A 17,832-nucleotide genomic window follows, 5' to 3' on the forward strand; every position below is an offset into this window, starting at 1 on the left:
AAAAAAATTGACTTTACAAACTAAGATGAATGCGGTTGTTTACTCCCAAATGTTTCTGCTTCCTTAAAGAAATTCCATTTTGATTGTGTGCGATTGTATTGTGCAGGTACTTTTCTGCTTTGCCCTCATTGCTTGCTTTAACTAAGAACATGCCTTTTTTTTGCTTGGGGTAGGCCTCTGTTTATGTTTTAAATTAAAACGGCTGAAGATAAATAAACCCTGGACAAGCGTGTGGCCTACCTGAGTCCAGGTGGGCTCATTGATAATCACCTTTTCACCCACTTCATGATGCACATTCATGGTCCTCTGCCAGCCTGTCCCCCATGTATTGATGTGCCTGGCAGGCAATGAGCGCAGCAGAAGAAAGAATTCTGTGTATTGCAATAAAACTGTTGTTTTGCATTTAGAGTTTGCTTATTTTGTTTACTTTCCAAAACCATAGAAATAACACTTCTCAGAATAAGGGTGTAGTAAGTGAAATGCTTAGTTTGAATTGACTTGTCATAAATGGACATGCCATGCATACCTTGTTAAATATTTGTCAGTGTAAACAAAAAAGAGCAGGGGCGGCTGTGGCTCAGGAGGTAGAGCGGGTTGGCCGTTAATCGGAAGGTCGGCAGTTCAATCCCTGGCTCCCCCTGGTTGCGTGTCGAAGTGTCCTTGGGCAAGATACTGAACCCCGAATGATGTATGAATGTGTGTGAATGCTAGTTTCCGTTTGAGCACTTAGGCTCAGTGTATGAATGTGTGTGACTGGTGAATGCAGATGTAGTGTAAAAGCGCTTTGAGTGGTCAAAAAGACTAGAAAGGCGCTATACAAGTACGGAGCATTTACATTTACTTATTTTCATCACTGTCTCTCTTCTAACCCACCCCGCAAGGCTCTCCCCCCAGCCTGAGCAGACAAGTGCTGGGTGACACAATCATCTTTCGCTCGGTGCAGATGGGAAGCAGCGCCGTCTACCAGTGCAACGCCTCCAACCAGCATGGCTATCTGCTGGCCAACGCCTTCGTCAGCGTCCTTGGTGAGACTGAGGGGGCAGAGGTCGATTTTGAAATGTAAAAGAGCAGTAACTAACATTGGCTGGGAGTGTTACATCTTTCTGTATACCTTAGCTTCGCTCTTCCCCAGCTGGTGGTGCCCTGAAATCTCTGTGAAAAAATTTATATTAGGGCTATATTACATGAATACCCTAATCTGAATTTTCCCCTTAAATTCAACAACCGCATTTCATTGTGCAATCCTATATTGTATAATGACAATAAAACAGAACCTGAACTTGAACCTGAAATGATTATCATCAACAAAAGCTCATACTGTTTGCGTTGCCTTTCTTCCACACCCATTTTCATTGTAACAATCTAAAATCGGTTTGTTCAGGTTTTGATTGCAGTGTGAAATAAGTACAAAAGACATTTTCTCTACATACAGTATCTCAAAAAAAGTGATTTTATGATAATTGGGCCCAATTTGGACATGTTCACTTAGGGGTGTACTCACTTTTCTTGCCAGCAGGTTAAGACATTCCTGTCTGTGTGATGTGTTATTTTGAGGAGACAGCAAATTTACAGTTATACAAGCTGTACACTCACTACTTTACATTGTAGCAGTGTCATTTCTTCAGTGTTGTCACGTGAAAAGATATAAATATTTACAAAAGTGTGAGGGGTGTACTCACTTTTGTGAGATACTGTAGAAATGTGAAGTCTAACTTGCCTTGCGCTCTTAGATTTTGCATCACTTTACAAATGTAAAATACTCCCTGACGTGCAGTTGTTATAAGTGAAGAAGCGGCAAAGGTGTGATCCACCCTGTCTTTGCAGATATGCCTCCGAGGATGCTTGGCCCTAAAAACCAGCTAATTAAAGTCATCGAGAACAACCGCACCTTCCTGGATTGTCCTTTCTTTGGTTCCCCCCTACCAGAGTTACGCTGGTGAGCATCTAATGTTTCTTTGTTTACTTAATTTTAAAAATACTGGTTTGGGCATTATCCTCTGAAATCTTACATCCATGTGTCATTGAGCAAGAAGCTTAATTCATAAACCTATACTGTTGTTGAATTTACTAGTTAATAGTTTCAGTTTTTTTTAGCCATGCCCATATGTTTTTTCAATGTGTACAGGTTTAAGAATGGACAGGGCAGTGGGCTGGACGGCGGTCAGTACCGTGTTTACATCAACGGCACTCTAGAGATCAAACGGGCCAGAGTAGAAGACGAGGGCACCTACACCTGTGTGGCCAACAGCATCCTGGGCACAGCAGAAAACCAGGTCCGCCTGGAGGTCAAAGGTCAGACATTACATCACTGCTGCACTCCTGTTATTACTCAGCATCCAAACTCACAACAAATGTAAAAACTAAGTAATCATCTTGCAACCACACAGTGACGTGTTAATATGGAGTCACAAGGTATGATGTGCAGTCTACATGTGCAAAAACCACTTCCAACAGGGTTCATGGGTTTATATTCCCATTTCATGTCAGATGAAATATGTGAAAAATGATATGATTTCCTTTCCTTGTGCCAAATAGATTGTGCTGTTACATTATATTCAAATCTCTTGTGCCTTCAATTAAAGTGCCTTATCTTCTGTTTAATACATTGCACTACAAAAAGATCAATCCTAGCATTCAGTGTGGAACTGAACTGAAAAAAATTAAAACAGGTGAACTAATCTGGTCCAAGGTGATAATAATAATAATAATGATGCAATACATTTATATAGCGCTTTATCATGGAAACTCAAAGCGCTTCACAGTGAAGTGGGGGTGGCTCACCTCAACCACCACCAATGTGTGGCACCCACCTGGGTGATGCACGGCAGCCATTTAGCGCCAGAACGCTCACCACACATCAGCTTGAGGCAGAGAGGGAGAGAAACATTGAGCCAATTACCACAGGGGATGATTAGATGGCCAGATGGTGAAAGACAGGTAGGGAATTTTGCCATGACACCGGGTAACCCCCTACTCTTTGCGACAAGTGCCGTGGGATCTTTAATGACCACAATGAGTCAGGACCTCAGTTTAATGTCTCAGCTGAAGGACGGCAGCTCCTACAGTGTCCCCATCACTGCACTGGGATCTTATTATTAGGACCAGAGGCTATATTATTAGGACCAGAGGCTAGACTGCCCCCCCAACACCTCTTCCTGCAACAACTTGGTTTCCCCAGGAGGTCTCCCATCCAGGTACTGGCCAAGCCCAAACCTGCTTAGCTTCAGTCATTCAGCAGTAGCGCGGTTTATATTGGTATGGCTAATTTTAAGATAAATAGCAAAAAAAAGGGATCATCTTTAGCCCCTCCCCCCCAAAAGTTCTTACGCTGCACTAAAGGTGTACAGAGGAGGATGGGGTGTTGAAGTGGATGGTTGGACATACAAAGGACTAAACTTTAACACTGGTGCCATTCCATTTTATAAAAAATGCACTTGTAAATGCACAAATATATTCTGTATGGATTTATTTTTAGGAGATTGCCCAGGGCAGATTTTGTTCACTTGCTTAAACAATAAAAGAAAGAGTTTTAGGAGCTATGATTGCAAATAAAGTAAGTAAATAGTATATTGGTGTGAGAGAGCTTTTTGGAAATGATTGCGTAACATCCAACTCTACTGTGTCAGTCATCAGACACATCTTCACCTTTCACTGATTTTCATCTAAATTTGCAAGTTCATGTAGCATGTGCGTGTGTGTATGGGTTCCTCTTCCTCCTCACTCCAACTCAGAGCCAACTGGAATAGTCCGCGCCCCAGAGCACCAGACAGCCATCAGGGGCTCCACGGCTCGCTTTGACTGTAAGGTGAAGTCAGATCCCAGCCTACCCATTACTGTGTCCTGGACAAAGGATGACAAGCCTCTCTACCTGGGATGGAGGTAACAGCACCTACACTGACCCTAAAACATCAGTGTTTTAATAGAGAAAAAATCTCTTCTAAGCAAAGGTATCATTTTAACGTGAGTAAATGTTTGTTCCCCTTTATTTAAGAAAATGCATATTCATGGAGCATTGGTCCCTGGTTTGTCTGTGATTAAGTGAAATATTGAGATTTTATTTTTTCACTTAACCTTCTCGCCACACTACCTCTATAACGTGGCTCATGTCACAGTTGCCCCACCTAAAAATGGGGTTTTCTAGAGAAACACTTAAACAGCTGGGAAGTTGATTTTTTATTTTTAATTACATTGACAATTATAGTTGCCTTTTAGTCATTTTCATTTACTGCTGTAATTAAGACAGCTATAGCATTAATAAATGTCATTTTTGAATCCTTGTTTTTGTTGTACAGTTACATGGTGGGCTATACTGAATGGCAGGGTAATATGGGTAACACAAGTCCAGTGATGGCATATAAGCACATCCTTTTGTGAGACATTAGTATATTTAAAGTCAACTGTACGGAAGATTGCCTTATTACAAAAAAGAGACATACCAGTATTTCATGTTGTATACATGGTGGGATATATTGATTTGGAAATAAGGAAATTAATATTGAAATACCAATGTAATCACAAGTCAACTCCAAGAGTTAATGCATCCAACAGGAACATACAGTAGCTCAATGTATAACAACCAATCCTTTCTTTCTGTTTGTCACCCAGGCTGAGGAAAGACGAGGAGTCGCTGACCATTCCCAATGTGAATGAGGGCGATGAGGGAACGTACACCTGCACTGTTAAATCTGAGATAGACCAGGACTCAGCCTCAGCCCGCCTCACTGTGTTAGGTACCCTCGCAAACAGAACAGTGCTGGAACAAATTACATATTTAAACTGAATATACAAAAGAGTTGTGCATAAAAAGTTCTCCGAACCCTAATATGTCACTGTATCTTTTTGTAATTTTAACTAATCTATCACACAGTATCAATTTGTGTATGTAAAACCTTTAGCTATTAACTACAGCTGCCAGTTAAATGTTGTGACTTTTTTTCAAAGGAGAAATTCACACAACCAACTATCTCAGGTGCAGGAGCTATCCTGTTGGAGTGTCTCTCAGTAATTGACAGCGACATATGCACAATGTACAATCATTGTTTTCAACATATAAGAAAATTTAAAGAAACATGTGAGACAACATGACATAATAAATTCTATCTACAAGAATATTTACTTAAATTGCTAATCTGATGAATGAAAACACCGGCCTATTGTGTTTAAAACACCAGCCTTAATGAAGGTCCACAGGGACTGAAACGTTAGTATGATAAATAAATTGTAATGCTGAGCAAGAGCAGTTTGCAAGAGCTTCTTTTCTTAAGACTAAACACATACACACACATAGCCTTGTGGCACCTCTTCATGGGGACCCATCATTGACATAATGCATTCCCTAGCCCCTTACTCTAACCTTAACCATGACAGCTACTTCCCTGACCTTAACCTAATTCTAATCTGAACCCTAAAACCAAATCTTGACCTTAAAAAAGCCTTGAAACTCCAGCATTTTGGTTCCCACAAAGCTGTCGGACCCCACAAGTATAGTGGAATCCTGGTTTTTGTACTCCACAAATATAGTAAAACAAGCCCACAGTCACTATTAATTTTAAACTATTTTTGTTGGTGGTGATTTCTTTTTCAAATGTCTTGACACTGTACTATTTTTCAGCTCTATGCCTTCAAATGGAAACCTTGCATGTTTTACTGTAGTTTACTAAAATACTTAGCTGGCTAACTTTACAGTAACTCTACTCCCATTGATTCAGCTATTTGCATGTAGCATATTGAGACACTGTAGTGCTGTGAAGAAAGTGCTGTAGCGAAGCTGTACACTCAGTTTGGACATCATATGTGACCATTGTTTTGACATGTGATACTTTAGCATTAATGACAGTGAGTCAAAGGAAGGAGCCACTGTGTTTGGTAAAAAAAAAAAATTGTGACCATCATAAAACAGACATTATCATTTTGTGACGCTGACATGTCTTCAGAAAATATTACTCTCAATTGAGTTGCTGGGTTCTCCAAAGTTTACTTTTTGAGGAAAACAATATCTGTGACTCATTTATCAATGCCAAAGTCTCATCTGTAAAACAATGCTTGCATGAGCGGCTCAAACTTGAGCTTAGTGAAGCTGACTTGATGTTAATAGAAAGTGACAAATTAACAGTTGTTCTCGCTTGCTGTCGACTGGCTGGTAGACTAACCTGCAAACTCTAACCTTTATACCTACTTCCTGCTCCTTGACCCTGCCCCACAGAGGAAGCCTCCCTCAACCCCTCAGTCTCTAGTGCCTTGCCTCCAGGTAACACACGGCTCGGATGGAAATCTTTGTTTTTCTTTTCTTTCCTGTCATAGTTTTCTTCCCTGTTTATTTTGTCTTTTTATTGTTTTACTTTTTTACTTGTTCTCTACCTCTATATCAACGTGTGCCTGTTTTATAATATAAGATTTATATTATACTTTTATAATGAATATTATTTTATTATATTACAAAGATTCTTTTTGAGAGGAAAGACCTTTTAAAATTCAGAATGGATTTTTATATGCATGCACCACAATTCATGCTGTCAAGTAATTTAATCTCATACTAAGTCTGAAAATGTTTGTCCAGATCATTAATAATGTCCAGTTTGTTGCAATATTTGCTACTCATCATCATCAAGTTGTTTGTTTTTGTAATTAGTAGAGTAGTTTTTCTCATTTTTCCTCATTTTCTTCTCCATATATTTACAATTTCCTGAAACATGAGAAACTGTTGATTTTTACATTCAACTGTGAACTGTTTCAAAGCACCAGCAGTGAACTGGGAGGGGATGTAGAGGTGATGCGGGGTGTTATAACAAAAAAAGTATATTTTAACATAAGCTTGAAGGACTGATTATGACAATAAATGGCATTGTACAGTATATGTGACAGGTGTGTTTCAGCATGCCTATTCTTGTATGTCCAGTACAGTGTGTGTTTGCCACATCTGAGGTCAGGTTATTCCCTGTTTCTCTGCAGACCGTCCAGACCCTCCCATGGATCTGGACCTATCTGACCCAGCAGCCCGCAGCGTTCGCCTCACCTGGATCCCCGGAAACGACCACAGGAGCACAATCACACGTCAGTATAGATGCACTCTTCACATGGTTGTATTCTCCCACCTCTCCAGGACATATCCTGGAAAAGTAAAGGCTAAAAGGTGAAGGGTAAGAGTTTGTCTCGGGTCGCCAAGCACAGGAAAGAACTGATAATGAAGGGATGCTGAAATAGAAAGAGTCATTAAAATGTACCTAATTGCTTCAGTAATAATTATAATCCATCAGAGAAATATGATTTGGGTGCCTATTACTCATAAAATCTAATTATTAATCTTATAATCTGTATTTATAGGAAGGTTTGTAAAATTAATGCAATATGGTCATTAAACAAACTAAAGTGGAGATGAGGAGCTAAAATGACATTATACAGGAATTACTGAAGACCTAGAAAACCTAGAAAACCCACTGAACCCCTTCACATTTCACTAAGTGGACTTCCTTTTTCTCAAGCCAGTTATATGTCTCTGCAGAATTCTTGGTCCAATTTGAGGAGGACCGCTGGGAGCCAGGCAGGTGGCAGGACCTGTCCACTTACCCCGGAGACCTCAACTCAGTCATTCTACAGCTCGCCCCATTCGTCAACTACCAGTTCAGGGTCATCGCCATTAACGCAGTGGGTCAGAGTCAGCCCAGTGCCCCCTCGCCACGATACAAGACCAGTGGAGCTGGTGAGAATCACCACACACGCTCGTCTAAAATAATATGGTTTTGTGTGTTTGAAGACGCGTGACTTTTCCTGCCTTCAAATTAGGAACATTTCATGTAATTTACATGAAAATTATGATTTAGCTGACTAAGGGCTTCGACTACTTACCTACATTTTTTTGGAACAGTTTGGACCTTTTTGAAGTAGGGCAAGTGTCAGAATGTCTTTCTGTCTGATAAAGATAATCTTGACCATGGGTTACCCAGGAGATGGACAGAACAGACAGAGAGGAGAGACAGATTGAGTTGTTTTGGAGAGCCACAGGCTGTCACATTTGGCTTGCTCAGCAAATGCCCCTAATGTGACCTTGGGGAAATCCTGTGTGACATTACTGCTGAAGAAGGAATATTCCTTCACACCAGGTTGTTGTCTCCCAGCTGGGGCCACTTGCTCGTGGATGCAGGGGAAAAAATCTCCATGGTAGATGTAAAATAAAGTCACAATTATTGTGCTCTAATAATACATCCTTGCTAGGAAATTAATTGGTTACTCTAAAATAAACACTTGGGGGAGATATAAAAATAAATAAATGAAACATTTTAATTGCGGGCTACTGAAAAAAACTTACACTACACACTTACTCTAAACACTTGGGGAGGCCCTATGAAATAGTCACATGGGTTGGCTGTGTAGTTTGTAGTTCCTTACTTAAAATTAGTACAGACTCAGGTTCCGGTTTGCAGTTGGTGTTAAGCCATAAGCTGCAGACATGGTGTATGTTGGAGTTGATGTAGCCCAATCTGAGTGAATTTTGTTATGTTAAAACAAGCCCCAGATGCCATTCCCAGAGGTCTACGAGGATGGGGCTCCAAGAAGGACAATATGGAGATCACCTGGGAGGTAAGACATGTATGAAGCAGGAAATTACAATTTGTAAGACTCCTGTGGAATTTATTGTCTGTTATGCAATTATAAATACTGACAATAACACAAAGAGTGTGTGTACTCTTTATCATGATCATGAATGGAACTGTGAAAATAAAATCCAGTAGCCTAAAGACAGTAGTAGCAGTAGCAGTAGTATAGTATGTGAGTAAGATAAAAAAGGATTTTCAGAGAAAAAAAACTATTACTTAAATTTTTGCCAAATAATTTGGCCTTGGCTAATTGGGTATGATATGAGTTTTCTTCTCATATGTTTTCACATCTTACATATACACAAAAAAATCTGGACAGGCAAAATGAAATATATAAAAACTACTTTACTTTTGTTTTTTCCAGCCTTTGCTTGATCTAGAAAGAAATGGCCCAAACCTGCACTACAACGTGTGGTGGAGACGGAAGGATTTGGGAGAGGAGTGGAGTAATATGACCACGGTGGGGTCTAAACATGTTATCCACAACACAGAAACCTACGTGCCTTATGAGATCAAAATCCAGGCCAGGAATGAGTTTGGACCAGGACCTGAGTCCAACGTGGTCATTGGATACTCTGGAGAGGACAGTAAGTAGATACACACTAGATATCAGCTTGTCAACGACACCATAGATTTTTGGACTAAAGCAGGTAGATCTTTTGTGTTGATGCTTTTCAGGCTGATAAAAACTTTTTGAAGTCACTAGCGCAATTACTGCAAAGCAAAAAGGGCATCTCTGAGGGAATTTGTTCATTATTCCTGCATAAACAAAAACAAACTATTTCGACTATTCACACATACTGTGCCCCTTTTTGTGTGTTCAGAGCCCACCGATGCTCCCACTGACCTGCGGGTGTCAAAGGTTGACAACACCAAGGCTAACATCCACTGGAAGCCTGTGGACCTAAACTCTGTGCAGGGAGAGTTCAAGGAGTACAGAGTGAGCCTGGCTGTATTTCTCTAATGAGAACTGATTAAAGAGTTGGTTTAAAAATAGACTAATTCTCAATTTCTCCCCCTCCTTCGCCCTTTTTTTTTTTACCTCTTCCTTCCCCTTCTACCTCGCAGCTGTACTACTGGCGTGAGTCCAGTCTGGTTCCGGGTCTGGTGGTCAGTAAAAAGAAGAAGACCACAGGTTTCTACAGCACCATGGCCGAGCCGTCTGGCATTCTCAGTGACCTGGTGCCCTACTCTAAATACAAGATGTTCATGGTTGTGGCCAACAACCGCTTTGAAAGTCCACCCAGCAACACGGTGGAATTCACCACCAAGGAGGGAGGTGAGGACGCAGCCCTCACATCTAAAACATTACATCCAAGAGAGGCTGACATCGCATGTAGTTTCACAAAAGTGTTCTGAGCCAAAGGTAGCATATTTATTGCACTTTGAAAGTAAAATTTGCTTTTGAGACCATAATGTCTTGTCAGGAAAAAGCATTGACTTTGCATTTTGAGAGATATTTTGGCACTATGGAAGTAGCGATTTCCCCTCTGTCCTTATCCTCTTCTCTTCTCTTTACTTTACTTACTGTTTGTGGGATTTTGTGTGTGTGTGTGTTGGCAGTGCCGGATGCACCAAGGTTCTTCAGGATTAACCGGAGAAATTTTGACACAATCCACTTGGAATGGGACAAACCTCTTGAGCCCAATGGAATTCTGATTGGATACCAGCTCAGGTACCAAACAGGTGAGCTTTTCTGATTTGTCAAAAACCTAATAATTCCCACTCATACATGCAAACTTTCAAACCTTCAGACAGAAAGCTTTCTTTAACTTGCTTCATCAGTATGAGCTGTATAAGTGTTGGTGAGCCTTTAGACATTAGCTTTGTTTCATCATTTCAAGTTTGGGTAATAGCTAGAAGTTTAGTAAAATGTTGTTGGTCAGAAGGAATAACTGTGAGGAGGAAGCTCATAGTTAAAAGGCTAGCACAAGTACCAGACAACCCCATTTCATGTGATATGTGAATAATCTGATAGCAAGCCAACCCATCTGTCCTCCTCTGTCATTCTTCTGTGAATGTGCTTGTGTGTAGTCAATGGCTCCAGGGTTGGTCGTCTCCAGGTGGAGACTTTCTTTCCTAATGTGACAGAGTTCACCTTCCGCCTGCCTGACCGATCTACCCGCTACAAATTCTACCTGTCAGCGCTCACCCAGGTGGGAGCAGGGGAGGTCTTTGCTGAGGAGTCCCCACACTTCGCCAATGAAGGTGAGCGTTTCTACATTTGACCATTTGTTTGCCAAAAAACTCAATTTCAGTGCCTCCAAAGAAATAGTATTCTTGTTAAGGCTTGCCCCTCTTGTTGTTGAAGATGCATCTGAAACAATAAAACTCTCTATTGAAACCAAGGTTTTCGATGCAACCACTTCACTTCAGTTAAAAAAAGAAAGAAATTAAATAGTTGACTAGTTTTTTGTTCAAAAGAGCCAAAAAAAGAATCAAACCATAACTTTTGTCTTTATATATATTGTCAATAAATCCCATGAAAAGACCCAAACTAACAATAAATTTAAACTTTTGAGAAGTAAGGACGGCTGTGGCTCAGGAGGTAGAGCGGGTTTCCGGTTTAACGGAAGGTCTGTGCTTCAATCCCCGGCTCCTCCAGGCTGCATGTCGAAGTGTCCTTGGGCAAGATACTGAACTCTGAATTGCCCCTGGTGGCTCTTCCACCAGTGTATGAGTGAATGTTAGTTTCTGTTTGAGCACTTAGGCTCAGTGTGTGAATGATGAATGCGATGTAGTGGTTGCAAAGACTAGAAATGTCCTATACAGAGCATTTACATTTATTATGTGCGTATCCAAAGCCTGATATACTGTATCTTCTTCATCTGTGTCATAAAGCTCCTTTGTTGAATTCAGTGCCTTTTATGCCATTGGCATAAATATTATTGACATAAATATTTAATCTTGTTCCTTTTTTAGAAATGGCACTACATTTTTGTGAGCTGTTTTTAAAGATTTACATCTTCAATGGGAACAAGTTGGCTTGGGGTTGCCACAGAATAGGAACGTTGGAAAGTACTGAGGGACGATAAGAATAATACAGAGTAACACTAGTTTTATCCTTTTAAGACATTTCACAACACAAATCAACTTGCAGACTTGAAACTTGCCTGAAACAAATATTCAAAGAGTTTTTAGAGCATCAACAAATTTGTTTCTGTCCTAGTTTGTCATTAGAGTTACTGGAAAATTTCCTTACACACAGTGTGTCTAGCATTTTGTTTCCTAACACAAGACTCTGAACCCTCACTCTGCTGTTTTGTGTCTATGTATTACACCCTTTCCAGCCTTTTTGTCTCTGGATGGGAACTAGATTGGTTCGATAGTGTGTCTACATTGTGAATCACTGGAACCTGTGTTTCTGAGAGACAGAGAGACATAGAAATAGAAAGTAAGAGAGGTTGTAGCCCTTTGCGAACACAGATCTCTTTGTTAGGGTATCAGATGGAGAAAGAACTGGTCTTTCTCTGATGGATGACATTATCAATGCAGCAACATTGTGACACACAAACAAACACACTGACACACAGCAGATCAGAAGATCAGAATCCACCACTAGCCACTCATGTTATCAACTTTTGCATAAATTCAAGGTACAGCAATGTGCTGATATTTTACTGTCAGAAATGAAAGAATGAAAGTATACCTGGTTATTTTAAAGGGTTGGTTCACCAATATTTGGAAAAACTTCTGGTGGTATCTAGCAATGCAGTTTAATTTTTTTATGTCCAAGTTTCTGAGTCCACCACAATACAATGGTGAATGGAATTTTGTTTGTGCTGCTCACGCAACCAAAATTGTATTTGAAAAATTGAACAGTGAAATCTCTTTCCACAAACAGTGTGTGTCCGTGTACTGGGTAAACCACATTCGTCTCTGTAAACACTTTGCATCTGGACTATTTTCCATTGGATAGTTTGACAGGCAGATATCTCAAAACCTGGACAAATCGCATTGTTAGATACCATTAGTGGTAAGTGAGAATATCCGACCTTCCAGCCACTCTCGTACTTGTTGTCCTTCTCTTTCTTACACCTCTCCCCTCTCTCCTGACTCCCCTTCTCTTTTTTTCCTTTTGTTGGCAGAAAACTTTACTGACGCTACAGGTCTAGGTAATGGGGAATGAGAAACACAGTGTGTCTGCCTGTCGCCTTTCCCCACCCCAATCCTCCATGTTTTCTCTCTCTTTATCTGTTCATCTTATCACTAAGCAGCAGTGCAGTCCTCCTTCATTGTTATGTTCACTAAAGCGCAGTTCTACCACTCCATGCAGCTCACACTGGCAGGCCAGAGATGGAGTTGCTAAACTAGTTTTAACCCCATTTGGATTAGCACAAATTTCCTCAGATGGGTCTGTTGACATGCAAGATCAGCAGTGATGCTATATATTATTATATTATGTCATGGCTTGGCTTGCATGTCGGATCCATTTCCATTACAAGACTGCGTGATACAGCTGGAAACTCAGAGGAATGCTTTTCAATTTAAGAATGAACTTTTGTGCTTGTAAAAGAATTGAGTGTACTTCAGCAGTGTTATGAACAAATAGAATGCTTTAATAGTTTACTGGGAAAAAAATGACTGATGAGGATTAAGATCCAATTTTTATTTGTGTTAGTTAATTTAACAGTAGACAGTAGATTCATCTCAAAATGTCATAAATAATCATCAAAGCCCTTTACAAGGTGCCCAGCCAATAAGGAAAGCTTTTCTTACTCTGTCTTAGCAACTGTAAACATCCCCAAATCATCACATTCGTAATGATGATGAGATGAAAACACATCAGTCTATGTCTTTTGCTGTTGGACTGAACTGCTGTTTATGTTTGTTTTTCTTTTTTTTTCTCATCTCTCGTCTGCCTCTCCTTATCTCTCCATCTTCCCTGTGTGTAAAGCTGCAGTTTGTCTGCTGTTGTGTGCTGTCAGGGATTGACAAGGCCCTCTCAACATGCTCAGGTCATCATTTGCTTTGAATACACTTTTTAATTCCATTCACTAAATACACATTTAGTGAATGGAATATACAGCCGAGTTATATGAAAATGTAACATATCACGTACTCACATATTTCAAGCAGTTTACATTTCTACCAGATGGTCTTCATGATCCGGGCTCACACCCTGACAGCTTCTGTTGTATCCTCCTTCAAGCCGTTTTTGTATTAATATTGACCCTAAAACTCTGATTTCTGAGCTAGTCCCTGATGGCGCACCTTTACAAAACAATCTCACAGGATCACTGCCTCCTCCCGTCTGCCATGAGACACAAGTCAGCATTGTGTAGCAACTTGTTTCTAAAACGTTTTTGTCATTTTCACTGGATGCAATGTCATGATAACGTGAGGAGATGCTTGTCCTTGCATCAGAATGTCAATACGGGGGAACATTTTGATGAAGGATGTGACTTGATGAGTTTTCTGGAAATCACAAATAAAAAACTCCATCAGCATTTGGCTTGCACACTCACTCACTGGCTTGGTCATCGTACTTCTGAGCTTATTCAAAAGTCATGTCACTCTGCCATCTTTATCCATTGCTTCTGTTCATCTGGTCAGCTACACATAACCTACTGGGGATTACAGGTAAGGTGGCTTGAAGCTGTGGGCTGAACTGAGGAAGGCACCTCATTGGGCTGTAATGGCTTCTGAACCTGCTGATGTTTCTATCATCCCATCCTTCTTTCTTTTTCCCTCGCACGGTGGGTTGAGAGTATGCTTGGCATTCAGCCTGGTGATACAAGCATGCTGGCTGGGGTTTTGGGTTGTTTTATGAGGGAAATGTCTGGGGTGAGTGCATCAGCAGTGGGACCCTTCACTGGCTGGAGATTACCTCACGTTCAAGGTACAGTAAGAGTGAACAAGTGGAAATCAGTGGAAAAGAATGTGCTGGCCTGACCCCCACACGGGGGCACCATAGTGTCACAAAAGTAGAAATAGTAAAGACCAGGGCTGGGTGCAGTTTTTCAATACCAGTGGCAGTTTAATTCCTAAGATTTGCTACAGATACCAACATTTTCTTGACACCTGCTTTGAGGAATATAAACATTAACAAAAGAAGCAAAATTTCTTAAATCATTGTTTACAGTTGTCTAAATTCAAACAGCCATTTTTGGGTCTAAAACAGGCTAAAATGTGTAAAATTAAGTTAAATCATGTACTATCTAATCGGTCAATCAGGTAAACATGACCTGAAAAAGAATTTAATGCGACCATACAGGACTTTGTTTTGATAGTCTTTGATACTTGATACTGTTTGTGATACATTACTGACACATATTGGTTGGTTGATGCCACACCAACTGCTCTGATTTTTCTGCCAAGTCCTCTAAATAGCCCATATTTAAAGCTTGGCTCACAAGTGATGATTAGGCTTCAAGAAGAACAGATGAGTGTATTTGTCAAAAAGAAAATGAAAAGTAGGCAGATACAAGGACTGTCATTGCAGTTTCGACTAAAATGACAGACGTTGAATGAAATGTGCATAAAATGTGTTGCATTTTCCCCTCACTGGTGTGTGTGAAAGAGGTGTCTGTAAATGTGCGAAGGACTCTGTAAATAGGTCCTTCAAGAAAAAAACCCTAACTTTTAGCTGAATACCAGAGAGGAAAACTACTTTATGGGGCACTCCAGAAATGTAGTATTGCACTTCCATAAAGTTAAAAAAAACTTGGAAGCAGCAGAGGTTGAGATGTCATGCCTTTTAGTTCGCAGTATGGGGAAAAATACTGCACTTTCCCAAAATGCAACTTATAGCACAGTACTGATGCTGATGTCATTGGGGGGTTTTCAACAACTTTAGAAAGTCAAGTCAATTCAAAAAACACTGTATTAGACACTAATACGTTTATTTGTAAAACCAGTGGAGTGTCTCTTTAAATGCAGCCAAAAAACATGATGAAATTAAAATAACAAACATTATTTACCGTCCTTTTTCAAAGAAGCACAATGTAACAGTCACGTTGTAATATCAACATTTGTCCTCTTGGTGGCATTGGCATCTAAGTCTATGCAGGGAAGTGTGAGGATCCCAACAGAGATGAGGTGTGATGAACACTGGGATCGTTTATTGACTCAGGATGAGAGCTTCTTGTGGGGAATTCCTTGTGTTTTAGCGCCGGGCCTCATTGACTTTCTTCTGTGTGTGTTAGTGTGCGTCTACCTGTTTGATGTTCCTGCTGCCTTGTCTTTAACCCTTTGCTCTCTCCTACCTCCTTGTAGTCGAGCTAACCGATGCCTCTGTGGGTTCAGCTTTCACTCCTACTGCTCCTCCTCTTGCTCCTCTTCCTCCTACTACCATCGCTCCTACAACCATTAGTACCTCAACTTCTACCACCCCTACAACTACAACCTCTACTACTCCTACTACTACTATTACTACTACTACTCCTTCTACAACCACTACAACTGAGGCGACCACTACCACCACACCTCCTGTGCCGGTCACCACCAAGCGTAGAGATCAGAACGTGTTTGGTACATGTTGCTCCCATTGTGGTTTTTACTGTCTTTCTAGTGTTTTAGTTGACCATGAATGGCACTTCATGGATATCAAAAGACGATTGCTTTCTCCCACCTGACGAAACAGGAAACTACATCCGGGCTGCATTCTGATAAGCTGTGCTGTACCTGCTGTACAAAAAGTGGGAAATTATTTCAGCATATTGGCATGTAGCCAGCAACTATCCTCCTGGTCAGGAAGTGAGAATCCAAACTTTAAAAAAAAAATAAATGGATGTCAAGAATGTAAAGCTCTTGAAGAGAGTACCCATCAACAGTTTGTGAGTGTTGAGGGTCGCCTGTTTCAGGTAATTTTCAGAGTTGTTTTTTAGGTTCAGTTCGTATTGGAGTCCACTCTAAACCAGAAGTAAGCACTACAACCAAGCGTTTCATGAATCGAAAAATCCTCAGATTTTCTTATGGGTGAATTTTCTGTACATGAACATGTTAAATTTACTTCTGGTTTTGAGCGGGCCGTGATCAGGATAATTCTCGATCAAAACAATTTTTTTTTTTGGAAGACTCCCTTAGCGCCTTAGTGCTAGCACCATGCATTGGTCTAAATGGAGCCCTGTGTCTGGTTGTTGTAACTGTGCCCTCTCTGCCCCTTGCCCCTGACCTTTAACCCTTTACCCCTGACCCCTCCACCCTTGTGTAGTGGCCCCTGGGCGGGAGATCTGGAATCTGACGGTGGAGCCTAACAGTAACTACGCTAACGTCAGCTGGAGACACAACTTCCCGGCCGGCAGCAGCGAGTTTGTGCTAGAGTTCACACTGGACAGTAAGAAACCAGACCAAGCCCACGTTGAGCTATTGAAACCTAAAGCTAGATCTGGACTTAATTAAAATAATGTAAGACGGTCAGAAGATGATGCTACGTACAAAGAGTAGGGCATTATTTCAGAGAGCAGCCAAAACACACATCTAACATGGATTCAATTGTTGGGACGTTGAATGAGAATCCAGTTCACTCTACAATTTTGGCTTGACCAGTACCTGATCAGTATCTTTTATAAGAACAATGGGTCAAATAACTAGGTATGATGTAGTTTTATTGTTTGAGGCGATGAACCCACAGAGAGTCGTCACCAACTCTGTAGTTCCCATCAGCTGTGGAGCGTTTCTGCATCTTTCAGCTCACAGTGTTAGCCCTATCAACTTTATAAGGCCACAATTTGCCAAATGTATGTTATTTCTAGCTTGTTGTGGAGTTCATGCCCCCTTGTGGCAAAAAAGCCACCCTGACTCAGGTAGTTTTAAAGGAGCTGATATATACACTCACCTAAAGGATTATTAGGAACACCTGTTCAATTTCTCATTAATGCAATTATCTAATCAACCAATCACATGGCAGTTGCTTCAATGCATTTAGGGGTGTGGTCCTGGTCAAGACAATCTCCTGAACTCCAAACTGAATGTCAGAATGGGAAAGAAAGGTGATTTAAGCAATTTTGAGCGTGGCATGGTTGTTGTTGCCAGACGGGCCGGTCTGAGTATTTCACAATCTGCTCAGTTACTGGGATTTTCACGCACAACCATTTCTAGGGTTTACAAAGAATGGTGTGAAAAGGGAAAAACATCCAGTATGCGGCAGTCCTGTGGGCGAAAATGCCTCGTTGATGCTAGAGGTCAGAGGAGAATGGGCCGACTGATTCAAGCTGATAGAAGAGCAACTTTGACTGAAATAACCGCTCGTTACAACCGAGGTATGCAGCAAAGCATTTGTGAAGCCACAACACGCACA

At 40.8% G+C, this 17,832-nt stretch overlaps 1 protein-coding gene across 1 annotated transcript in view; it reads left to right on the top strand.

The window, feature by feature from the left end:
* Positions 1-17,832, top strand: part of nfasca (neurofascin homolog (chicken) a) — a 63,124-nt gene that overhangs the window by 16,242 nt on the left and 29,050 nt on the right. The window contains exons 8-24 of the mRNA XM_046075716.1: positions 882-1,025; positions 1,825-1,936; positions 2,126-2,292; positions 3,732-3,879; positions 4,606-4,730; positions 6,203-6,247; positions 6,949-7,050; positions 7,499-7,696; positions 8,504-8,574; positions 8,956-9,178; positions 9,416-9,531; positions 9,660-9,870; positions 10,155-10,277; positions 10,626-10,799; positions 12,680-12,706; positions 15,810-16,064; positions 16,747-16,869. Coding sequence (XP_045931672.1) covers positions 882-1,025; positions 1,825-1,936; positions 2,126-2,292; positions 3,732-3,879; positions 4,606-4,730; positions 6,203-6,247; positions 6,949-7,050; positions 7,499-7,696; positions 8,504-8,574; positions 8,956-9,178; positions 9,416-9,531; positions 9,660-9,870; positions 10,155-10,277; positions 10,626-10,799; positions 12,680-12,706; positions 15,810-16,064; positions 16,747-16,869 — 2,364 coding nt within the window. The remainder of the gene's footprint in view (positions 1-881; positions 1,026-1,824; positions 1,937-2,125; positions 2,293-3,731; positions 3,880-4,605; positions 4,731-6,202; positions 6,248-6,948; positions 7,051-7,498; positions 7,697-8,503; positions 8,575-8,955; positions 9,179-9,415; positions 9,532-9,659; positions 9,871-10,154; positions 10,278-10,625; positions 10,800-12,679; positions 12,707-15,809; positions 16,065-16,746; positions 16,870-17,832) is intronic.

The sequence above is a fragment of the Micropterus dolomieu genome, linkage group LG18, assembly GCF_021292245.1.
Source record: "Micropterus dolomieu isolate WLL.071019.BEF.003 ecotype Adirondacks linkage group LG18, ASM2129224v1, whole genome shotgun sequence".
NCBI lineage: Eukaryota > Metazoa > Chordata > Actinopteri > Centrarchiformes > Centrarchidae > Micropterus > Micropterus dolomieu.